At 37.1% G+C, this 26,414-nt stretch overlaps 1 protein-coding gene and 2 long non-coding RNA genes across 4 annotated transcripts in view; 2 read left to right on the top strand and 1 right to left on the bottom strand.

Annotated features, from left to right (window-relative positions):
• The window catches only part of sec14l1 (SEC14-like lipid binding 1), a 47,246-nt gene extending 42,319 nt beyond the window's left edge, over nucleotides 1-4,927 (bottom strand). For both annotated transcript variants that reach the window (XM_087242371.1, NM_201098.3), the window contains exons 1-2: nucleotides 4,807-4,927; nucleotides 3,124-3,196 (exon numbers count right to left, since the gene is read on the bottom strand). Coding sequence is in view for 1 of the 2 variants with exons in the window: in NM_201098.3 (NP_957392.2) it covers nucleotides 3,124-3,186 (63 nt within the window). In the remaining variant the exon portion in view is untranslated. The remainder of the gene's footprint in view (nucleotides 1-3,123; nucleotides 3,197-4,806) is intronic.
• Nucleotides 4,928-4,976: 49 nt separating this feature from the next.
• Nucleotides 4,977-9,881, top strand: LOC147846118 (uncharacterized). The gene is made up of 2 exons (XR_015481402.1): nucleotides 4,977-5,061; nucleotides 9,561-9,881. It is a non-coding gene; the product is annotated as an uncharacterized LOC147846118 (long non-coding RNA).
• Nucleotides 9,882-19,342: 9,461 nt separating this feature from the next.
• On the top strand, nucleotides 19,343-25,635 carry LOC147846117 (uncharacterized). Its single transcript, XR_015481424.1, has 2 exons — nucleotides 19,343-21,654; nucleotides 21,856-25,635. It is a non-coding gene; the product is annotated as an uncharacterized LOC147846117 (long non-coding RNA).
• The last annotated feature ends 779 nt before the right edge of the window (nucleotides 25,636-26,414 follow it).

The raw sequence follows: 26,414 nt of genomic DNA, 5'->3' as shown, positions 1-26,414 counted from the left end.
AGATTTCTTGCTCAGTTTGTGCTCATGTAGTTATTAAGCAACCATCAACTATTCTCATTTATTCATTTTCCTTCGGCTTAGTTACTTTATTCATCAGGGGTTGCTACAGCAGAATGAACCGCCAACCTATTCAGCATATTTACACAGCGGATGCCCTTCCAGCTGCAACCCATTACTGGGAAACATCCACACACACTCATTCACACACATACACTACGGCCAATTTAGCTCATTTAATTCACCTATAGCACATGTCCTCCCACATGAACAAGCGGAGAACATGCCAGTAGGGACTCGAACCAGGGACCTTCTTACTGTGAGGCAACAGTGCTAACCACTGAGCCACCATGTCAACCGTTCTCTCAGAGGATAAATCAATAAATTAATTTCAATTTTATTTGGATTGCGTATTTCACAATAATTATTGTTCCTTTACAAAAGACGTGCATTATTGCAATACAATCAAATTCAGAAAAGCTAAGATTATTAGTTACCATAACTTTATTAGTTACTAATAACTAATTAACTAGAAACTAAGCTTTTAATAGTTAAAGATATTACATATAAACATAGTTACCCTGAAGTTATCTAGTATATAGGTGATGATGACTATGTATGCAAACAAATTGACCAATCCTTGCTGCAGCTCTGATACAAGTTTTAAAAGGCACTGCAGTGTTTGGGTGCTCTTAAGTTTGTCTGTTAGTCTACTGGTATTACTGAAATGTGTACGTTCTATGCAAAGTATGAAGCTGACAAGTTAATTCTAGTCACGACTCGCAGTGTGCTTGCGGCATTCTGAAAAGTTGATGCCTTTTTTAAGTATAGGTGTAGCTGGAAAAAGCATGCATGTCACTCTGTTTGTGCACGGCTCCTTTGGAAAATGACAAACTTGACCACTAAAGATGCTATATGTGAATGCACGTATCAAAGAAAGACATTTTCATGATATTTCCTATTTAAAAAAATATAATTCTGGAAAAAAGTCTTGGTTATTTTAGTTTGGCTGCAATACAAGCAGTTTCATTTATTTATATAATAACTTTTAAGGTCAATACTATTAACCCTCTAAAGAAATAATTCTCTTAGATTGGCTACAGAACAAACCTCTGTTGTCCAATGACTTTCCTAATTAATCAAACTTGTCTTATTAGTCTTGTTAAGCCTTTAAATTGCCTTTAAAGCTGAATACTAGTGTCTTACAAAATAACCAGAAAATATTTACTGTCATCATGGCAAAGACAAAATAAATTAGTTATTAGAAATGAGTTATTCAACTATTATGCTTCCTAAAAAGTGTATTCTCTCCATTAAATAGCACAGAAATATTTGTATATAATAAAGATTTGTGTGATCGTTATATAGTTTTAAAATCTCAACAAATTATTCCTGATCTATACATGCCAAGCACAAGATGACAAGACTGTTACACTCAATTAGCCAATATTTAAGTTGGTAGACTTAGTAAATCATGGTAAATATTTATGACAATAATTATTTTTTTAAATAAACAAACTTTCTAAAATATTCTATATAAATACATACATCAATTTTATTTGGATTGCGTTTTTCACAATAATTATTGTTCCTTTACAAAAAATTACGAAGTTAAGATTATTAGTTACCATAACTTTATTAGTTACTAATAACTAATTAACTAGAAACTAAGCTTTTAATAGTTAAAGATATTACATATAAACATAGTTACTCTGAAGTTATCTAGTATATAGGTGATGATGACTATGTATGCAAACAAATTGACCAATCCTTGCTGCAGCTCTGATACAAGTTTTAAAAAGCACTGCAGTGTTTGGGTGCTCTTAAGTTTGTCTGTTAGTCTACTGGTATTACTGAAATGTGTACGTTCTATGCAAAGTATGAAGCTGACAAGTTAATTCTAGTCACGACTCGCAGTGTGCTTGCAGCATTCTGAGAAGTTGATGCCTTTTTTAAGTATAGGTGTAGCTGGAAAAAGCATGCATGTCACTCTGTTTGTGCACGCTCCTTTGGAAAATGACAAACTTGAACACTAAAGATGCTATATGTGAATGCACGTATCAAAGAAAGACATTTTCATGATATTTCCTATTAAAAAAATATATAATTCTGGAAAAAAAGTCTTGGTTATTTTAGTTTGGCTGCAATACAAGCAGTTTCATTTATTTATATAATAACTTTTAAGGTCAATACTATTAACCCTCTAAAGAAATAATTTTCTTTGATTGGCTACAGAACAAACCTCTGTTGTCCAATGACTTTCCTAATTAATCAAACTTGTCTTATTAGTCTTGTTAAGCCTTTAAATAGCCTTTTAAGCTGAATACTAGTATCTTACAAAATAACCAGAAAATATTTACTGTCATCATGGCAAAGACAAAATAAATTAGTTATTAGAAATGAGTTATTCATCTATTATGCTTCTTAAAAAGTGTATTCTCTCAATTAAATAGCACAGAAATATTTGTATATAATAAAGATTTGTGTGATTGTTATATAGTTTAAAAAATCTCAACAAATTATTCCTGATCTATACATGCCAAGCACAAGATGACAAGACTGTTACACTCAATTAGCCAATATTTAAGTTGGTAGACTTAGTAAATCATGGTAAATATTTATGAAAATCATTATTTTTTCAAATAAACAAACTTTCTAAAATATTCTATATACAATTATATCAATATCCGGTCATGCTTTACAGCAAGGTTTCATTATTAAGTAATATATTTACTAAACAAATGAACAATACTTTTACAGCATGCATCAAGTAGTTCAGCATTTCTAATACTAATGTATATTAACATTACTTGTTAATATTAGGCAACATTGAGTTAAATTAACAAGAACTAACAATGAACAACTGTATTTTCATTAAGTAATGTTTACAAAGTACTGCCAACACTTCACTTTAAAATGAGAGAAACTTAAATTATATTATATAGCCAACAGCAAATAATAAAAATTAATTAAAAGCAAAAAACCATAATCCAAACCCTAACCTTATTAAGCTAACTCCATTACTAGTAATAAGTTGATTGATATTAATTGGTGTTACACTGAATCAACGCTATTTGAGTTGCAAAGTTTGTGAACATACAGTATAGTGTTTCTTTAAAAACTCACCGCCATTATTAGCTCAAAGGGGTATTTGTAGACCCTCACGGGGGACTGGTATTTCTGCACCATCTCTGAAACCCTAAAGGGGAAAAACATAAAGCCCAAATTATAATCTAAAAGCATGAGATACTGACATCCCACATGAATGAATACAACTGTAGTAATCTATAGTAAAATACTATAGTGTTTTTGAACCATACTGTATTGTACTGTATATATTATAGCATACAAACAAATCTTTGTTAATGAATTCTACAGCAGAAAGTAGTAGCTATAGTAATCTGATAAACCATAATAAATACTATCTTGTGGTATACTTTAGCTTTTTACTACAGGTGTATAGTGGCAAGTTAATCTATAGTTGAGCTATTCCAGCATTATGGATGTGACATTTGCAGTATAAACTCAACACATAAATTCACATAGAAAGTATATGTTACATTAAATTGAAACATCAGTTTATATTTTCTAGAAGAACTGACCACAGAGTTATGGGACCAGAAAAATATCCATCTGTAAACATGTTTTGTACTTTAAATGAAGAAAATAAGCATGCGGGATGTGACAAAAAAAGTGCGGGTTTGCAGCATGCAGCATACTTTGTAGAAATTCAGTGAATAAAAATGCACATCCCAAAATAAATAATGATAATCAAAAGGTTGAGAGTGGGCTCAATATAAAACAAAAATGATTGGTTTTATTTTATTTAATATTTTCACATTTATGAGGAAAAAGTGTCGTTATGGAAGTGACATCTCTCTGTTATGGATGTGATGGATGTGAAATTGCCACTTGTCTGCCTTTGGTAAATCAAATAGAATAGTTTAAAAACATTGACAAATGCACATTTTAGTACTACTTAATTACTGTAAAATACTTGCCTACCCAAAAAACCCAAAAACAGTTTACGTAATTTGGTAAAAATAAATTTTTTTCTTGGCAAAGTTGACATTTGCATGGAATGGCTCAGTTATAGAAAACTAAAGTAAATTATTGGGTAATATGTTTATATTAAACCCGCAGTTGTATTACCATGGATTAATTCACGTGTTTTACTACAATATGGTTAAAAAAACAGCGTATAGTGTTTACTAAACATAGTATTTTTTTTTTTGTTTCATGCGAGAACTCTCGTGATATACATTATACTACAACATTTTTCAAGTTTTCAAGCAGTTTTAGATGAAGTTACTTTTTTAAAGTAACATATTAGACTCTTAATTCACTTTTTAAAGTAACGTTAAGTTACTTTTTTAATGTAACGTGAAGTATGCGTCCCGTTATTTTTGCGTCATTTATTTATCTATTTGTTTATTTAAGATATCGGCTTAAGATTGTGACATAATACCTTAATAAAAGTTACTTTACACAATACTGGCAATAATTTGCTCAGTATTGGTGAAGCAAGTCCACGAAAAACAACATGTTTTGTTGTGATGTGGTCAGCATTAAAGAGCAGCAGACACAAGTTCAGACTGAAAACAACGAGCAGGGTTTGTTAACAGTGACTCAAAAGAGGTCATTAGACACGATATCAGCATTCATAATTCACAATCATGAGTTTTGTTATCTTCATCTGCACGGACTATTTAAACTAAACACGAGGAAATCAGCCTGTAAACACAGAGCGACGAACATCGAGTAAACATGGAGGACAGCTGTATAATAATGAACGGCTATACACTTTACCTTTGGAGTAAAAGTTGCAGAGAATGGAGCTAAAAAGAGTGCTAATGAAGTCTGTAGGGAAGAAGTAAGTATCCAGACGGGTTTGCTTTAGTTTTTCTGCTTCATCCTGATCAGGAAGTACAAGCTGTGCGTTGTGTCAGATGAGGTTACATAACATACGTCATTCACACAGTTCACAAACTCCGCCTCAACTCAGCTCAACTTCATGCGATACCTCGAGCGATTTCTTTGCACAAATTGACAATATTTACACAGGTATATGGGGATATTTATACTGGAAGTGTCAGATTAAACTAGAAATGCAGTGCTGTGTCAGGTTATACTAGAAAGTGCAGTGTTTGTTGTGACGTTTCAAGTCCAGCTTGACTAAAAACGATTTCTCAGTGATCTTGCTTCACTCTAAAAACAAATTCTGGATTGTTTCGCACTAAATTTTGGGTAACATACAAACACAATCGTTTAATTAACTATTTTTTTTTAACTCAACGGTCTATATCTGAAACAATTTTGGGTTGAAACTATCCAGCATTTGTTTTGGAGTGGGTGTCTGAGGTCGTGTTGGTTTTAAATCAGCACATTCGGACTTTGTAGTTCAATAAAATAGTAAAACATCATTTAAAAAAATATTATTTGTTATATAAATGAATTAACTATGATGTACAATTATGAGTACAACGTGACTCGGTTTACCACGGTAGCCTATTTTAAATATTTAGTCTCAAATCGCATGCATGACTTCAGCATTAGCGCAATTAACAATAACAATATTGTACTTTGATATTAGCTGCAAATATGATTTCTCTATTAAGGATTTGCAAAGAATACTTTTCTGGGAATTATATTAAAAAGGTGAAAGTGCGAATATAAAACCAACTTTACCCCAACAATACCAGGGTTCTTAAAGGGATAGCTCACCCCAATATTACAAAGGCTCTTAAAGGGATAGTTCACCCCAAAATTTAAATTCTGTCATCATTTATTCTTTACTTGTTTTGAACCTGTGAGTTTTTTCCACTTGCTGAACACAAGGTACTTTAAAGAAGGTTGAAAAGCATCAACATTTGACTTTCAAACTATTCTATTTTGTGTTTTGCTTTTCTCCCAGCATTCCTCTAAAGTTCTTATTTTGTATAAAGAACTTTAAAATCACTTAAGTGTGATTAAAAAGTGAGGAGGTTTCCATTTGTGGTGAACTGTCCCTTTAATCAATAGATAGGTAGAACAATGACCACTGATCTTCCTGGTTAAAAGGTGGCCTATACACCCCTTGATTTTTTGATGAAGTCGCCTTGACAATCAGTTTACTTTAGTGCTGGGCAAAGATTAATTGCAAATAATCCAAAATAAAAGTTTGTGATGTGATACACACATTGAAACAAAACTATACTAAACAGTTGTGTTGCATAGATATTTAAATTTACATATAATCTGTATTATATACATATATTATTATATATGAAAATATATAATAATAATAAAAAATAACATTTTCCCAAATATATGCATGCATGCTTTTATTTATACACTACCAGTCAAAAGTTTGGGGTCGTTTTTTTATTTATTTATTTGTATTTATTATTATTTATTTATTAATATTTAAGAAAGTTATTCTGTTAATCAAGGCAGCATTTATTAAATATTTAGATATTACTTATTGTATTTATTTTCAAATAAAATATATTAGTCCAGTCATTATTGCTTTTATTACTATTACCAATAATATTAATAATAATAAAAACAATAATAATTAATATTAGAGTGATTTCTGAAGCATCATGTGACTGAAGACTGGAGCAATGAAGCTGAAAATAATTATAATTAAATTATTAAATTAAATTATAAACGACTTTTGAAAAGTTATTTCATAGTGCAATAACATTTCACCATTTTACTATTTGGACTGTGATTTTGATTAAATAAAGGCAGTGAGCAGGAGAAGCTTATTTTAAAAAATAAAAAAAAAAAAAATATATATATATATATATATATATATATATATATATATATATATATATATATATATATATATAAATATATACATACAGCACACACACTTAAATTATGTCGCGACATATAGGCTACTTCTAATTTGGATGCGAATAATCACAAATATTTTTTTGCCCAGCACTAGTTTACTTGACAGAAAAAACTGTTAGAAATTAATGTCAAAATTAAGACTCAACTACAAATGAATCTTTACAATCAGTTTATTTATTTACTTGTTTGTTTGTTTATGCTTTTAATGTGTTTTGTGGAACTTCAATATGTCCTCTTACAGCTTTTTAAAGTTTTTTTTTTTTAGGTAATTAAAAAAAATAAAAAAAAAACTTATACAAACAATTTACACAAAATCATTTTTAAATTAATTTAATGCAAAATGCATTTGCTCAAATGTCCTCTGTCACAATCCCAGAACTGGACTTGGAAAACATAGAAAGTAAATGTGTTTCAGAATGAATTGTAATGCATTTATTAATGATTATGGCTCATATGTTAGCTGCGCTCATTTACTCCCAGTCAAGAACGCAAGTTTAAACCCATTTTTTTTTCTTCTACGTATCCGTTTGTAAATGAGAGCTGTAGTCCAGAACATTTCACACCAGTAAGCACAGTTGTCCAGAAGATGGCGTTGTTGACTTTTTAAAACGACCATGACTGCTACTGCAGCGGTTCTCAACTATCTGTCTGTCTGTCTAGTTGTCTTTGTCAATTCTGTGTGGAGGTTGTGGTCTGCTGGTAGTCATTGTAATGTCATAAATGTGTGTGTGCGTGTGGGAGGAAGAGCTGACTGACATAAGTGAATGTGAAATTAATAGCAGAGGAGGAGGTCAGACACACACACACGCATGCTCCAGACTGAGGACACTGTCTGTACAAACATGTTCAGCTTATTGTTGGTGCAGTGCTGAACAACAACACACCAGAAACTGGGTTACTTGTGTCATTGTACCGTGTTCTCGACAGAGAGAGAATTAATCAAGTGACTGTACTGGCCGTTTAGATAAACTATTTATTTATGTTGCTAATGAACAGAGCAAAGTTTAACAATGAGACATCTGAATAATTTAGATGATCTGTTTAGCTTTCAGCATCTGAATGATTTAACTTGTAATTTATTATTATTTTATATTTATTTATTTATTTATTTATTTATTTATTTATTTGTATAAAGATAGTTGCCATATGCTATTAAACACTACATGGGTCTAATATGGGTGTTTCTGTGGAGGCAAGATTATTTATTTATTTATTTATTTATTTATTTATTTATTTATTTATTTTACTACTATCATTACTATTAATAATAGTATTATTAATAAATAGTCTTTATTATTATTATTATTATTATTATTATTATTATTATTCAACTATTAAATTATTATTATTTATTATTATTATTATTATTATTTATTATTATTACTATCACTTTTATTATTATTGAAAATACATAATATTTCTTAATTTTTTAATTATGATTATGTATGTATTATTATTTTATGATTATTACTGATATTATATATATATATATATATATATATATATATATATATATATATATATATATATATATATATATATAATATCTTAAAGGATTCTTTCAGTCAAAATGTCTAAATAACCTTAAATGAGATCCAATAATTATTCTCCATGTGTCCATTCAAGTACAATAATTTAATCTGATTTTTGTTCAAATAAATAAATAAATCAGATTTTATTTAATTGTATATTTTAAGTAGACAAGAAGTGGCAATTTGTGACACTGGTCTTATGGCAAATCTGTATATATTTAACAATAGCCAAATTAGATGCATGGTGCATGGAGTCAAATGTGCCATGCAAATTATGATTAGAATATTAAGTTAAGATCATGCTCCTTTTTTTTTTTTTTTTTTTTTACATTTCCTACTATTAATATATCGAAATTGTATTTTAATTTTGTCATGTGCATTGCCATGATCTTAATTTAGACAACATTAAAGGTGCTTTTCTCAATAATTAGATTCCTGATAATTCAAAAAGTTATATCTTGGGCAAATATTGTCTCATACTAATAATCAATAAAACGCTCATTTATTCAGTTTTCAGATGAAATGATATATATATATATATATATATATATATATATATATATATATATATATATATATATATATATATATATATATATATATATATACACACACACACACACACACACACACACACACACACACACACATACATACTTAAATTTTGTATAAATATATACATTTCCAAAAAAAACAATCCCTTATGTCTGTCCAGGGTCGCATCAAGTGTCTTATAACATGGCAAACAACCGGTATCATACTGTATCAAAGTCATAACATTATATAGTGGTGTGAAAAAGTCTTTGCCCCCTGATGATTTCTCATGCCTTTGCATGTTTGTCACATTTTAATGTTTCAGATCATCAAACAACTTTAAATATTAGTCAAAGACAACACAAGTAAACACATCATGCAGTTTTTAAATAAGGTTTTAATATTAATGCAAATCAGCATACAAAACTACACAGCCCTGTGTAAAAAAAAAAAACATGCAAAAATAAGAAATCAGAACACTATTTCCACACTACTGTATGTTATCTCTTTCTGATAGTCCTAAAACACTGTGCATTTGCATGAAATCAGGGACAATCGCTCAGAGAATATCAGTTTCAGCTCTCCTTGTCATGTCTGTCACTCCTGAATGACTCTGCATTCTGACTTGGTGCTCTTTTATTTCTCTCCTAGTTTGCTTGGTCACAGCTGAGAAAGCAAATGAATATTCAGAAAGCGGATAAGTCATAGGAACAGCTGGAGTCGGAAATTAAACGCGGTTTCCAAGCTGTCATGATACAGCGAGAGAAGATGTTGTGAGCACAAGAGAAATGCACATTGTGCTGTGCTAACACAGATGTTTTCAGAAATATCAGATCAAATACCAGGCCGTAAACACACAGACTTTAAAGGACATGATCTAAAATAAGTCCTTTGTGTCTCCAGAACATTTCTGTGAATTTTCATGTCAAAAGTACCCATAAGATCATTTAATAAAATGATTTTAATTGTAAATTCTTTTGTATAAATATATTATTTCTTATTTGTACAGTTAAAACAATGAACAATGCACATATTTAACCATCTATGCACTCGTACAGCCTCTTCACCCTTCTGTATTACTCCGCCCACATAAAGTGACAGCAGATCAATAATCTCACTACAGTTTGACCAATATTGTAGTTGTTAGACAACATAATGTACTTTTGAGGCTTTTTAGGAGAGAATGTAGTTGTTTAGATTGCAACTATGCAGTTTATTTATAAAGATAAGTGCCTATTTTCAATATAAACTCAGCGTGTCTGCGGCCATAAGCCTGTCATACTGAGCAGAGCAAAGACAGTTGACGTTCCACCACAAGATGGCAGCAGAGACCCACATAATAAGTCATTAGGGGAGAAAATCTTTCAAACTACAGTTGATCAAATCCTTATAAAACAGGTAAGTGACTTTCTAAGTCAATCTCTTTTTTTTGTATGCTGCTGTATAGAGATTCATTATAGCTAAGTTACTGTACAAAATAAACCTGATTTAACGTCCACAAACCGAGACACGTGTGACACCTGTGTGTGATTAAAGCGTCCTCGTTTATAGTGCTGTGCATTATGCAGCTGTGCTGATTCCAACGTTATGAATTATGTAGCTCAAAAAATACAGTTCAAAATGCTATAAATAATACAAAAATGTAGCACTTACTGCTTCTTGAGTTGCAGTTTGATCATGGAGAGATGGAACAGATCTTTTCATCACAGTTTCTTAGCAAATCCTGTCTTGTAGACGTAAATATAAGCATTAAAGACCAAATGAATCGGAAGCTGTGACCGTTTTTTATTTTATTTATTCATTTATTTATTTATTAATTTTTTTGTATTGTGGCAAAGTTCCTAGAGAAATGGAAAATTAAATGAGAAACAGTGGGTGTGGCTTGTTTTTTTATCGCAAGCTGATTGGGTGGAGCAAAGTAGGCATTTCATTAAGAAAGATAAGATTAAAAGAGTTAATACAACCTAACAAACACCTCCTCCTCACCCTGTTTGTTGTCAAAACGTAATCTAAGAATTTACCTGAAAACAAACAGGAAGTGCATTTCCATATTTCAATTTCAAAGATTGCAAGAGCAACGATTTTTTTTTTTTTCTCAATGACATGCACAGATGAAATGTTCGCCACAAAACTAGCAATATGAGCTAACAAAGTCATATGGTTAGTTTTGATTTCATGTGTACTTTAATACTGAGATATGTTAATATGTGCTTGTCGATCAATATTGGTGGGAGGGAAAAACTGTACTGCTACGTCACATTACAGTGGGTTTCAAAATCACTGGAATTTGATTCCTATTTTAACATTAGAAAAGGTAAAATAAAAGAGTTTATATAACTCCAGTAAAACTGTGGACACACTATACCTACACCGTTCTGTTCAAACAGCTCCCAAAAGTTGATTTTGCATGATAGTTGCCCTTTAAACACTGTTGATAGCTGATAAACTCTGAGTTTGGATTGGAGACGTGATGCGCAGACTCACTCATCCAATCAAAGCTGCCATCGTATAATGTGGAAATGAAGTGAAACTGCAAAATCAACACTTCCGCCGTATGAAAGCAACATGCCGAACGCTGCAGCACATCAATCGCTGCTTTATGTCACATTTCAATTTTTATGATCTATTGCCAAGCGAGCAGATGAACAGCCACAGTCGGCTTTCTGTCACATGTAGAGCTGGTGAGTCTGATTTATTATACTGACGGATACAGATGCCTTGTTGCTCTGAAAGGCCTATGTTTTGCTGGTTAATTGGTTTATTTGGGGCGACACAGCGGCTCAGTGGTTAGCACTGTCACCTCACTGCAAGAAGGTCACTGGTACAAATTCTGGCTGGGTCAGTTGGCATTTCTGTGTGAAATTTGCATGTTCTCCCCGTGGTTTCCTCCAGGTTCTCTGGTTTCCCCCACAGTCCAAACCATAGACTGTAAAATATATGGACGTAGTATCCGTGACGTCACCCATAGGTTTCTGAAGAGCGCAAAAGAAGCCACAAGTAGGCGCGGCCAACCGTCGCCATTTTGTTCGTGCGTCATCGCACTCACGGCGGGATACCAAACAAGGGCAAAGAGGCGGAGAGTGGGCGGAGCTACAGACACTGCTGGCATTTTGCTTGGACCTGGTTCAGACACACTTTACTTTGGGAGAAATGCTTAATACTTTATCACCTGCGACTCGTTTGTGTTCTGACCACACGTGCTTGGTTGTACACTATATCAATAAAGTGTTTAGACTTTTAAAAACACTGCTGTAACACATTGAGCCACTAAGTATTGTTCTTATGATGTTTTCCTACAGGAGGAAAACGCAAATTACTTCCAAACACTTCAGATATAGTCTGTGTTAGTAAATGCAGGACTATTGATGACATCTAGCATAACACTGTATGACAACGTTTCATATGACTGTTCTGCGGTCCACAGCTAATCAATCTGACAGATTCTGGAGTGCATTACAGCTCTAAAGAATGTCATAAATGATAAATGATCTTAAATAAAACAAATGCATTAATAGAGATAGTTTACAAGTATATAACTTTATTCACATGGGAAACAAAGGCCACGTGAATGGTTTGTGAGCACAATTAAGTGCAGACAGCATCCCATATCATCTTGTAGGAAATAATCCCAAAAGGCAGCTGACTGTTTGAACCCACATAAAACAAAACAAAAATATGATGAATATGCCGAAATCAGCAGCTAATCTGTTGGAGTCAGCTGAGGTGACGGCGACAGCGAGACCTAGCTGTCAATCAAGTGGCCACGCCCTTATTTATGCAAACTTAATTAAACCTAATATAAAGGAAACTGATGAGTTATAAAAAAATTCACCCCCCTCACAGTTGTCATGAAGGGTAAAATTAGCTTTATAAACCAAAATCGTACTTTGTACCAGGCTGTAAACACCTTTTTTTCTGCTGTAAAGTTGGCCATTCTAACAGTGGGCTCAATTGAAATTTGCTCTATTATGGAGCCAGGACTAGCAGATTTTCGATGAATTGCAGTTTCAGTTACTTCCGTATTGGCCTCCCGAGGGAGGGCAGGAGGTTGCCGCTTGGTCCAAACCAAGTGTGCCGCGAGCCTGCGTTTGAGTGAAGGTCTCGGCCGTTAGATCGCCCCCTGGGGGATGGCTGCAGTACAAGTCATAAAGCCCGCCTCCTCCGTGTTAATGAAGGAGACTTGAGCCCAAATAAAAAAATTAATTACACTTGCAATAAAATGTCCCGAAAGATGGTTCTGGTGGATTAAGGCACTGGTTATTGTGCTGAAATAGGTGCAGATCTTCATTTTTGTAAACAGTTTGTTTTTAGCAGTAATTTAATGCTGGGCGTGTCATTGTGATTGACAGCTGTGATTGACAGTTTCTCAAAGCAGCGCGTCTGAGCTTCGGCAGAAGACTGAAGTGTTATTATTCGATTTCTGTGTTATTTTACCATGACAAAATGAGTTCAGTAGTAAACTACAGTTTCTGACATACATGATCCTGGTGGAACACTGTTTATTCGCTAAGGTCAGGGCTTTATTCGGGCTTTATTAGTTTGCTGATACACGTACGCCTAGCCACCCAGATAGCAAAATACAGTAGGGCCAGTTCCAGCTAGATTCCAGCCGGAGACTTACCCCTCAGAGCTCAGACTGACTACCTCTGCTGGACCTACTCCGGATGCCTGGACTCACTGCCCGATTCCAGCCCGAGTCAATCGAGCCAGATGCGGCGGCCGAGCGAGCCGGCGCTGCCGCATGCAAGCCGGAATCAGCCCGCGACGCCGCGAGTAGGTTATGCGCTGCGCCTAGAGCTGGCGCGATTGAATATATAAAACCCTCATATTTGTTAACGTTATTACATCCATTTGTGTTGATATGACAGCAAACGCATGCTGAGAAGTTCGGGGGGCGTGGTTGATTTTACATAAAGCGTTTGGTTGGAAGCTCGACTCTGCTCATTTTCGCGGCTCCTCCTCTGGCTCCATCAGACAGTCCTTCTGCGCATGTCAAGGCTCCAATTTTAGCAGTCTTTTGCGACAGTTTGTGTCGTCAAGCAGGCGTTTTGCCCTCAAAGCGTTCAATGGGAAAAGGGGCTGTCGCGTCATCCATATTTTTTACAGTCATTGGTCCAAACACATGCGCTATAGCTGAATTGAATGAACTAAATTGGCCAACTGAATAAATGAATGGTTTATTTGAACAGTTTTTAAAATTAACTAGTTTAAAACTTTACTAGTTCTTATATGTGACATCACTCACTCACTCACTCACTCACTATTTTTAGCTTAAACCTGTTAAAAAAAAAACATAATGATAAAATAATAGCATAAAACAGCAGCAGTGGTGAATCTGGTTTACTCAGCAGAAACCCAAACATAAGATTTCCATAGGTTTTTTAACCATGAAAATATGCAGAAAATCGCTATGATTTTTAATGAACACATTTTAAAGATGGATTTTAATTAATCGTTAAAATGCTATATGTAGTTTAAATGTAGCTGCCTGACTTAACCAGTACCGTTAATCATTAGACACCTCAAAACTGAAAAAAATGGTAAATACATTTTAATATTTGTGTGACCCTTTAAGTGCCTTTAATCTCACTTGCTATCCTTCGGCTTAGTCCCTGATTTATCAGGTGTTGGCACAGCGGAATGAACCGTCAACGTCCCTTTAAACTGTAATTTATAAATAAGTGACAAGAGTCAAAAAGTGAATGCACTTAAAAACCTTTACTCTGCTAGAGCACTGCACATGTACATACTGTAAGTCTGTTAGAGGTTTACTTGCATTCAAAAACTGCAAAATTCTCCATAATATTTTCGAAAATTTGATCTATATCATAAATGTTGTGAAAAGTAATGAAATATATGGTTTAGATCATGTATAGAGACAAGAGCCATACTTTTTAGGTCATCTGGATGTCATCATGGTGTAGTGTTTGGTACTAGGCCAAAAGAAAAATCTTATTAAAACTGTTTGGTTTTTTTTCTTTTGCGATTCCAATAAAAATTTAAAACAGATGTTTTTCAGTGTTTTTTTTTTATTTTTATTTTTTATCGATGATACTTTAGAGTACTGAAGGTTTTGAAAAAAGTTCGTATAAATATTTTTTCATTCATCCTTCGGCTTAGTTCCTGATTTATCAGGGGTCGCCACTGTGAAAAGAGCCGCCAACACAGCAAATGCCCTTCCAGCTGCAACCCAGTACTGGGAAACACCCATACACTCTCACATTCACACACACACATACTATGGTCAATGTAGTCCATCCCATTCACCTACAGCCTGTGTTTGGACTGTGGGGGAAACTAGAGCACCTGGAGGAAACCCACACCAACACCGAGAGAACATGCAAACTTCACATAGAAACTGCAGGCCCAGTCGGGACTCAAACCAGGGACCTTCTTGCTGTGAGGCGACAGTGCTAATCACCGAGCCATCCATATAAATACTTCATATAAATCAATATTAAATGAGTTGTAATCTACATAAAGATAAAAACGAACATACATATCTTTTTTTTTATTTTATTCAACTTATTTTTTCCTGCATCAACCAGCCAAGTGTCAAAGCAAAACTTAAATCTGTGTTCTTATGCTATTAGTTCTTTTTCCAATAGTATCTGGATGCAGCCTTTATGATGCAAGCTGAGACTGCATCACTCAGAGATGCAATGTCAGACACAATGCACTCAAATGGAGCTAGTGATGTCATTGTGACGGGTAGGGTTATGGGTGGGGTTAGGTGAGCCCATTAAAAAGCATTGGATGCAGCCCAGATTGCACTGCACCAGGTCTGCAGCCAGACCCATCTCTCTTTTTCACCACCTACTGATTGATACAACCTGCAGAAATGATCTCCACCTCTATCGATCAGGCTGACAGTCCTTAAACTACTGTTGTATAACAACAGAGCCTATGTCAGTGTCTGCAGGCACATCACCATCAAACCATTGACACAGAAATGTGTTGTGTGCTCACATGCTCAATGGCCCATTAAACAACACAGCTGACAAGCTCTTCAGCAGCACTGTCCAATCAGAGCCTGATGCTGCTTTAAGACTTTTTTCATTTGGTGTTTTTTGTCAAGCTCTGGCTTCTTAAAGGGTCACGAAACACCAAAACACATGTGTTTGAGCTGTTGACAGTCGTATATGTGTCCCACACTGCTAATACCACTATTAGGACACCTATATTTCACAAAAAAGTGTAAATTGGTTGTTTTTGCGTTATTTTAAGCAAATTGGTACTTCCGGTTTGAAACGAATTTTTGAAGCTGCGTCACGGTCATGAGATAATAGCGTGTATTCCAGTGTGCAGACTGGACGTCTGTGCCAGAGTGTGTCTTATTACGTCTTACAGTGTGATGCATTAATGCATGAGTAAAGCTTGGTTCAAACCAATCAGCGCGCTCTATTGTGCAACTTCATTAATATTCATTACTGTCAGAGTGTAGACGACAGAGACGCCATGTTGTGTTGGCAAAACAAGCGTGAAGTGTTGCTTTTATAGTTTGCTGCCGTTAAGTTTTGTTTTCATTTTCTCTCTGTGAGAGCTCAGACTCACGTGTGGATTAACAGTGTACGCGACGCTCGACAACAATAACTTACGTGTCTAAGGAGGATTATTGTTTACCTGAGATCCGGATTCGCTTGTAGTCTCCTCTTAATAAAGACGCGGCTCTAGTTGCTGGTGATTGTTCTGTCTCTACAGATTTGGTAAGTGAGCGAGCAGTGCTCTTTGTTTATTCAGTTCGTATTTTATTCGTATCGAAAAAACTATTGCACCGAGTGTAAACAAGTTAGCACTACAACCAAACTATAACCTCGTGTTGGATTTTGTGACCGGAATAACACACGCGGCTTTCTGACGCTACCTGCCGAGTGCATCTAAGTTTTCGGGAAATGCTGAGTTTACCGTGTGGTATCAAACATTGCATGAAAAATACACGCTTAGGGCAGCTCCTCGAATCAAATATCTCGTTTGTCGCGAGGGACATGAATGAATTTCCTGAATGAAAGAGCCCAACTGCAGTTAAGGTCCACCATTTAATAATATGGCAAATAATTCGACTACAGATGTCCATGTATACACAGTCACATTGTGGGTGTTTTCACACCTCTACTTTGGAAAAAGTCAGAAAAGTGGGCGTGTCCAGCTTTTTTAGGGGGGAGTGTCGGAGGAAGAAAAGAGGCGTGGTGTGGGAGTGTCTATTTGGGCGCGCTGAGTTTCAGAGTCAAAATACACACACACACACACACACACACACAGGGGACAAAGTGACTGTGTTTACATGGACATCTGTACTCAAATTATTTGCCAAATTATTAAATGGTGGATTTTAACTGCAGTTTGGCTCTTTCATTCAGGGAATTCATTCATGCCCCTTCCGACAAACGTGATATTTGATTCGAGGATCTTCTCTAAGCGTGTATTTTTCATGCAATGTTTGATACCGCACGGCGAATGAGAGAAAAAAAACTCAGCATTTCCCGGAAACTTAGATGCACACGGCAGGTAGCGTCAGAAAGCCGCGTGTGTTATTCCGGTCTCAAAATCCAACTCGAGGTTATAGTTTGGTTGTAACTGTTAGTGCTAACTTGTTTACACTTGGTGCAATAGTTTGTTTGATACGAATAAAATACGAACTGAATAAACAAAGAGCACTGGTCGCTCACTTACCAAATCTGTAGAGACAGGACAATCACCAGCAACTAGAGCCGCGTCTTTATTAAGAGGAGACTACAAGCGAATCCGGATCTCAGCGTTTGCAGATGAGAACAGCTCTCAGGTAAACAATAATCCTCCTTAGACACGTAAGTTATTGTTGTCGAGCGTCGTGTACACTGTTAATCCACACGTGATCCAGCTGAGCTCTCACAGACAGAAAATGAAAACGAAACTTAACGGCAGCAAACTATAAAAGCAACACTTCACGCTTGTTTTGCCAACACAACGTGGCGTCTCTGTCGTCTACACTCTGACAGTAATGAATATTAATGAAGTTGCACAATAGAGCGCGCTGATTGGTTTGAACCAAGCCTTACTCATGCATTAATGCAGCACACTGTAAGACGTAATAAGACACACACTGGCACAGGCGTCCAGTCTGCACGCTGGAATACACGCTATTATCTCATGACCGTGACGCAGCTTCAAAAATTCGTTTCAAACCGGAAGTACAAATTTGCTCGAAATAACGCAAAAACAACCAATTTACACTTTTTAGTGAAATATAGGTGTCCTAATAGTGGTATTAGCAGTGTGGGACAACAGCTCAACAGCTCAACACATGTGTCAACAGCTCAACACATGTGTTTTGGTGTTTCGTGACCCTTTAAGAAGCCACCTTCTGCTCAATCAATGTCTGTTTATATAAAATATCAAATAACTAAAAAAGTCAAATGTACTCTTGAAGCACAGCTTATCTAGTCTGACCTTCTCTTCAATCGTCCAGGCACTCTGCTCTTCCCTTTGAAAAGTGTTGAAATGTTGATTTAGTTAATGAAGGTTTTGATCTCAGTGTTTATAGCGAGATCCAAGCATATTATTAAGGTCAAAGCTAATCTGCTGTAGCCTTTAACGTGAACATGTTGCTATTTTTGTCTTTTGTCTCTAATATCCTTATGACTGTCATGCACAGCTGCACTTAGCCAAATAAGTGGATAAGAATATAGAACAAAATCATGACTCTACTAAGAATAAACTATGTTCATTGACATTTTATCAGTAGTTCTTTACATACAATGTGTAAGCAATCGTATCATGGCACAAGAGGTTAGTCCTCTGCTGAGTTCCTCCCTGTTGAAAAAAACAGCTTAAACCAGCATTGGCTGGTTTAAACTGGTTAACCAGCCTGGTTTTAGAGGGGTTTTGGCCATTTCTAGGCTGGTTTCCAGCAATTTCCAGCCTGGTCTTAGCTGGTCAGGCTGGGAGATAACCAGCTAAAACCAGCTTGACCGGCCCAATCAGGCTAGGAGCCCAGCTAAAACCAGCTGTGTCCATCTTAAATCAGGCTGGTCAAGCTGGTTTTAGTTGGTGTTGACCAGCAGTTTGAAAATGACCAGCTAAGACCAGGCTGGAAATGGCTGAAAATCAGCCTGGAAATGGACCTCTAATACCAGGCTGGTCGACCAGCTAAAACCAGCCAACCAGCTTAGGCTGGTTTAAGCTGGATTTTTTAGCAGGGCACAGTCTAAAAACATGCAATGGAAGTAAGCTGAACATATCAAAATTGATAGCATAGCCAAGCTCTTAGCGTGTATGCCTCTTGTTACATGCCTGGGGGTGTTGCTCTGTTGTTCTCTCCTCCCCTCTCTGTTTCTATTTGCTGTCTCCTATACTTCTAAAATCTAGGTGTTCCGATTGGTTGGCAGAGTTCTCCCGAGTGGACCAATCAGAAGAGGATGGGTGTTATTTAAACGCTCCAGTGATGACTCAGCCCAGATGAGAGGGGGATCCATGTTGCTTGTTGCTGCTGTGTTTTTGTAACTTTTGGTACCTATCTTGTGCTCGGGTTCGCTTTAAAGAGTTTTTGTGATTTAAAAATACCAAGAGGGAAGTGAAGGGAAGTATGTCACGTGACTTACATTTTACACACACGTAGTAGATTTTTTTGTTATTCCACTAGGTAAGAGGCGGGTGCTACCATATGTATGTTTGTTCCAGTCAGTGCAGTTGAGTAAGGGGCGTGTGACGCTGAAGATGTTTTTTTCCTTATTTACATATTTCTCTTTAGTTATTTAGAGTTGGGGGAGGGATTAGTTAGCGGGTGTTTAATTTGTTATTTTCTTTGATTTGGCACCGCTTATTCTCCTTCCCTCCATCAGGTATTTTTGTTTACTTTTTGCATTTGCATTTTGTTTTATTGTACATATTTGTAAATATACTTTGGGTGATTTAAATATTCACTTCTTTATCTTTATTGTAATAAAGCGAACCAGTTTTTTTGCAACGTCGTTGTCTGTGTTGATTCATAGCAGTTAACATCTCAGAGGAATTCTTAAAATATTGGGTTGTCATAATTATGTTAAGCCCTTTTTCATCCTCCGAGCCACACGGGGCGTAACATAATTTGGGGGCTCGTCCGGGATCCTTCCTTTTGTGTAGAGGAAGCCCGGATACTTTTGATAGCCTGTATTTTTTCCCTGGGAGTAGCTGCTGTGACCCAACACAAACTTTGTGGAAATATTGATGATAGGTGAGTGTTACAAGTTTGATATTCCTGTGTAGTTGGTTGTTAACGTTAAGCTCACGATGTCTTCATTGGTGCTTCAGTTTATTGAGAATCCATCATTGGATCTCATCGATAAATTTCGTAAAGACGATTTGTTACTATTAGCTGATCACTTCCAAGTCTCTGTTAATCGGCAATTGTTAAAACGTGAGATTAAAGCTGCTGTTTTGAATGGATTGGCAGAACAAAATATTTTCAGTGTGCCTGAAGCGGTTAGAGAAGCAGATCAAATTAGTGAACATAATTTAGAAGAAGGCGCTGATTCAAACAGTGTGGTGGATGGGCATGTTGACGTGGATGTGGAGGCAAAAGCTAAAACAGGTCTTCCCCCCTTTGAAGCATTTTCTCCGGTGTCACCGGGTGCTAAAGTGGATGCGCAGTTGAAGCTTCGTCTTGCTCGGCTTCGCATTGAAGCGGAGGAAAGAGCTCAAGTCCGACGTGCTGAATTTGATCTGCGGCTCGAAATCCGACGGCTCGAAATTCAGTCTGAGAAAGAGGTACAGATGAAACGATTAGAGTTAGAGGAGAGGAAGCTTTCATCTGTCTCTACTGGCCTGCCTGCTTCTGACTCGACTGGTAAACCAACAGCACCATGTGTTTCGACTAACTCTACGTTTGATGTAAGTAAAAACATTTCATTAGTGCCATTATTTAGAGAAATGGAAGTGGACAGTTATTTTTGTGTGTTTGAGAGAATTGCTGCTTCGTTGAGCTGGCCAAAAGAAGTGTGGACATTGCTGTTGCAATGCAGATTAGTTGGGAAAGCTATGGAAGTGTTTTCCACACTGTCTTTGGAAGACAGTTTGAAATATGAGACCGTGAAGGCATCTATTTTGCGTGCATATGAGTTAGTGCCTGAAGCCTACCGGCAGAAATTTAGAAACCACAGGAAGAGCAGTAATCAGACTTATGTGGAATTTGCACGGGAAAAGGGAGTGTTATTTGATAAGTGGTGTGCTTCAAGTCAGGCAGAGGATTTTTCTACGTTGCGTGAGTTAATGCTCCTTGAAGATTTTAAGAAATGTGTGCCAGAGCGAACTGTGTTGTATTTGAATGAGCAGAAAGTTACAACTTTGGCCTCTGCTGCTGTGTTAGCAGATGAGTTTGCTCTGACACACAAAGGGGTGTTCAGTTCTGCTCATGGGGATAAAAGTAGTTCTGCTGTTTCTTTACGGCCTGCACCTCAGTTAAAACCAAAAGTAGAGCAGCCCAGAGAAAAGCGCGAATGCTTTTATTGCCGAAAAATTGGTCATTTAATTGCCGATTGTGGCCTGTTGAAAAAGAAACAACTAAATTCTAACAGTCCACAGCCTATTGGGTTGATTAAAACAATGCCAATTGCTGTTGACTCTGCTTATGAGCCATTCTTATCTGATGGGTTTGTATCTTTCAGTGACCAACCAGGTGATCGAGTTGGAGTCCACGTGTTGAGGGACACGGGAGCAGCCCGCTCATTTATACGTGGGGATGTATTATCATTCTCTGATGACTCCTACACTGGTTCCAGTATTTTAGTGCAAGGTATCAGTATGGAAGTTGTGAAGGTGCCATTACATCGAGTGTATTTACAAACTGATTTGTTCACTGGATTTGTTGATGTAGGTGTGCGACCTGCTTTGCCTGTGCCTGGTGTTGATGTGATTTTAGGTAACGATCTGGCTGGTGGTAACGTGATACCGGTGTTGGAAGTATTGGACAGGCCTGTTATAACTTCTATTTCAGAACAGTTCACTCAGGAGTATCCTGAAGCATTTCCGGCGTGTGTTTTAACTCGTGCTCAAACAAGGAAGATGGGGACAGACTTTACACTTGATGATACATTTATGTGCACAGATGACAACATTATCAATGCAGCAAACCACCGTAGTGAGGAAACAGGAACTGGAAAGGTTAGTAGTTTACCTCTACCTTCATTACCCATTACCCGTGATAAGCTAATTGAAGCCCAGCAGCGTGATGCCACTTTAGAAAAGTGTTTTGAGGCAGTGAATAATAGGAAAGGAAGTACACTGTATTTTCTGGAGGATAGTTTATTGATGCGTAAGTGGAAGCCAAGGGGTTCAGATAGTGAAGAATGTGCTGCTGTTTGTCAAATAGTAGTTCCTGTTGAGTATCGTGCATCTATTCTTTCCCTGGCCCATGATCATGCCATGTCTGGACACTTAGGTGTTACAAAAACCTATAACCGTGTTCTACATCATTTCTTCTGGCCTGGTCTAAAACGAGAGGTAGCTGCTTATTGCCGTACATGTTCTGTCTGTCAAGTCATGGGGAAACCTAATCAGGTAATCCCTCCTGCGCCATTAGTTCCCATTCCTGCTATTGGTGAACCTTTTGAACACGTCATTGTGGACTGTGTTGGGCCACTTCCAAAAACAAAATCTGGCAATGAGTTTTTGCTCACGGTAATGTGTGTAGCTACTCGCTACCCTGAAGCAATACCGCTGAGGAAAATAACATCTAAGGCAGTGGTTAAGGCTTTGGTCAAGTTTTTTTCCACCTTTGGTTTGCCCAAAATCATACAAACTGACCAAGGAACTAACTTTATGTCTAAGTTGTTTACGCAAACGTTTAGTTCCTTAGGTATTCAACATCGTGTTTCTAGCCCGTACCATCCTGAGAGTCAAGGTGTGCTAGAAAGATTTCATCAGACACTTAAATGTATGCTGAAGAAATACTGTTGGGATACAGGAAATGAGTGGGACGAGGGTGTACCCTTTGTTTTGTTTGCTATTCGGGAGATTCCACAAGAGTCTCTACGATTTAGTCCCGCTGAATTGGTCTTTGGCCATAGTGTTCGAGGCCCATTGAAGGTTCTAAAAGAACAAATGCTTGGGCTGAACAATCACCTGAGTTCAAAGGAGAATGTTCTTGATTATGTGGCCCGTTTTCGTGAGCGTGTGCAGGAAGCTTGTGCTCAAGCTAAAGATGCTCTTTCAAAAGCTCAAGTACGAATGAAGCATCACTTTGATAAGGCATCTGTCTCACGATCCTTTTCTGTAGGGGATAATGTTCTTGTCTTGTTACCAATTCCAGGGTCTGCATTGTCTGCACGTTTTGCTGGTCCGTATGAAGTGCTGGGTAAGAGAGGTGAGACTGATTACATCATTAAGACACCAGATCGGAAAAGACAAAAACGCATTTGCCACATTAACATGCTTAAAGCCTATCATTCTAGGAAGGAAGCGCCATCTCCCTGTTCAAAAGTGAACACAGAGCCTGCAGTGTCTGCCATTGCGGTGAACTGCGAGACTGTGTTGCCTTTTTCTCAGGATGATGAGCTTGAGATGGATGAAGTTAAAGTGCAAGTTGATCCAATGCCTTTTGCTCGTTTAAGTAATTCTGAGATTCTAACTGACCTTCCTAAGTTTCTGAGTCATCTGGAAAAAGATCAGATAACAGAATTAGTCACACTCATTCAGAATTTTCCTCAGATCTTTGGTGACATACCAAAACAAACTAGTGTAGTTTATCACGATATCGATGTTGGTAATGCCACCCCTATAAAACAACATCCTTATCGTTTGGATAATGTTAAGAGAACTGCCATGAGACAGGAAGTGGACTATTTGTTGAGTGAGGGTTTTGCAAAACCCAGTGCTAGTCCTTGGAGTTCTCCTTGTGTTCTTGTACCAAAAGCTGATGGAACTTTTAGATTTTGTACAGATTATCGTAAAGTTAATTCTGTAACTGTACCTGATTGTTTTCCACTTCCAAGGATGGATGACTGCATTGATAATGTGGGGTCTGCTGTTTTTGTTACCAAGCTAGATATGCTTAAAGGCTATTATCAAGTGCCGTTGACATCAAGAGCTTCAGACATTTCAGCTTTTGTGACACCTGATGCCTTTCTGCAGTATAATGTTATGGCTTTTGGCCTGCGAAATGCCCCAGCAACATTTCAAAGGTTAGTTAACATGGTGCTAGCTGATGTATCTAACTGCGAGGCATATCTGGATGATTTAGTTATTTATACATCAACTTGGCCAGAGCATTTGTCTGTGTTGACTAAAGTTTTTCAGCGACTCTCTAATGCATCCTTGACTTTAAACTTGTCAAAGTGTGAATTTGGTAAAGCTACAGTAAACTACTTGGGTAAAAAGGTAGGAAAAGGTGAGGTTCGCCCTGTAGAGGCAAAAGTGGCTGCCATTCAAGAATTTCCAGCACCCAGTACTCGACGCGAGTTAAGGAGGTTCTTGGGTATGTCAGGGTATTACAGAAGTTTCTGTAGGAACTTTTCATCTGTGGCTAAACCACTGACTGATCTCCTTAGCCCGTCAAAAAGTTTTGTTTGGACAGCAGAAAGTCAGGCTGCTTTTGAAACGATCAAACAGCTACTGTGTAGTTCACCAGTGTTGGCCGCTCCTAACTTTACTCTTCCTTTCAAGTTGGAGGTGGATGCCAGCGCAGTCGGGGCAGGAGCTGTGTTGTTGCAGGAAGATGGAGAAGGGATTGACCATCCAATTTGTTTTTTCTCTAGGAAATTTAATAAGCACCAGTGTAACTATTCAACCATTGAGAAGGAGGCTTTGGCGTTGTTGTTGGCGTTGCAACATTTTGAGGTGTATGTTGGGTGTGCCACCTATCCAGTCATCGTATACACAGACCACAATCCTCTCACCTTCTTGTGTCGAATGTATAACCAGAATCAAAGGCTGATGCGGTGGGCTTTAGTAGTTCAAAACTACAATATTGAGATTCGGCACAAGAAAGGAGTGGACAATGTGGTCGCTGATGCACTTTCAAGAGTGTAACTAACTCATTCTTTCTCTTGTACAAACATTATTATTGAGAGTATAATGTTTGATTTTAAGTGGTGGGGTGTTACATGCCTGGGGGTGTTGCTCTGTTGTTCTCTCCTCCCCTCTCTGTTTCTATTTGCTGTCTCCTATACTTCTAAAATCTAGGTGTTCCGATTGGTTGGCAGAGTTCTCCCGAGTGGACCAATCAGAAGAGGATGGGTGTTATTTAAACGCTCCAGTGATGACTCAGCCCAGATGAGAGGGGGATCCATGTTGCTTGTTGCTGCTGTGTTTTTGTAACTTTTGGTACCTATCTTGTGCTCGGGTTCGCTTTAAAGAGTTTTTGTGATTTAAAAATACCAAGAGGGAAGTGAAGGGAAGTATGTCACGTGACTTACATTTTACACACACGTAGTAGATTTTTTTGTTATTCCACTAGGTAAGAGGCGGGTGCTACCATATGTATGTTTGTTCCAGTCAGTGCAGTTGAGTAAGGGGCGTGTGACGCTGAAGATGTTTTTTTCCTTATTTACATATTTCTCTTTAGTTATTTAGAGTTGGGGGAGGGATTAGTTAGCGGGTGTTTAATTTGTTATTTTCTTTGATTTGGCACCGCTTATTCTCCTTCCCTCCATCAGGTATTTTTGTTTACTTTTTGCATTTGCATTTTGTTTTATTGTACATATTTGTAAATATACTTTGGGTGATTTAAATATTCACTTCTTTATCTTTATTGTAATAAAGCGAACCAGTTTTTTTGCAACGTCGTTGTCTGTGTTGATTCATAGCAGTTAACATCTCAGAGGAATTCTTAAAATATTGGGTTGTCATAATTATGTTAAGCCCTTTTTCATCCTCCGAGCCACACGGGGCGTAACACCTCTCCTCAGCCGTCCATATCTGTCATTAGCCCAAAATGAGATGGGGGAGTTCATCAAGATTTACCTGAGCTCAAACTTCCCTCTCGCCCTGCAAACAGGAGGAAGCCCAGGGCTCAGGGATCTCATAAGCTCAGGTCTCTCTCCTGGGACAGCATGCCAAACAGGCTTTATCACCAATCATCAGTTAAGCGTGAACTCTTGAGTAGGGTTTTAGGCAAATCTTCGACCACAGAATACCAAAAATCTCTTGCAGGACACCACTACTTTATCAAGGACAGGGGTGTCCACACTCGGTCCTGGAGGGCTGGTGTCCTGGAGAGTTTAGCTCCAACCCTAATCAAACACACCTGATCAAGCTAATCAAGCTCTTACTAGCTATACTAAAAACTGTGTTTAAGCAACTTGGAGCTAAAGTCAGCAGGACCACTGCTGAAAAATCCAGCTTAAAACAGCCTAGTTGACTGGTTTTAGCTGGTTGACCAGTCTGGTTTTATAGGGGTTTTGGCCATTTTCAGCCTTGTCTTAGCTGGTCAGGCTGGAAAATGACCAGCTAAATCCAGCTAAAATTTCCTGGTTAAAGCTGGACATAGCTGGTTTTGGCTGGGCTCCCAGCCTGGCTAGGCTGATCATGCTGGTCTTAGCTGGTCATCTCCCAGCC

The sequence above is a fragment of the Danio rerio genome, chromosome 3 (genome assembly GCF_052040795.2).
Source record: "Danio rerio strain M-AB ecotype USA chromosome 3, GRCz13ab, whole genome shotgun sequence".
Lineage (NCBI taxonomy): Eukaryota > Metazoa > Chordata > Actinopteri > Cypriniformes > Danionidae > Danio > Danio rerio.
The sequence above is the reverse complement of the archived record's forward strand: the minus strand, read 5'-3'. Positions and strand labels throughout refer to the sequence as shown.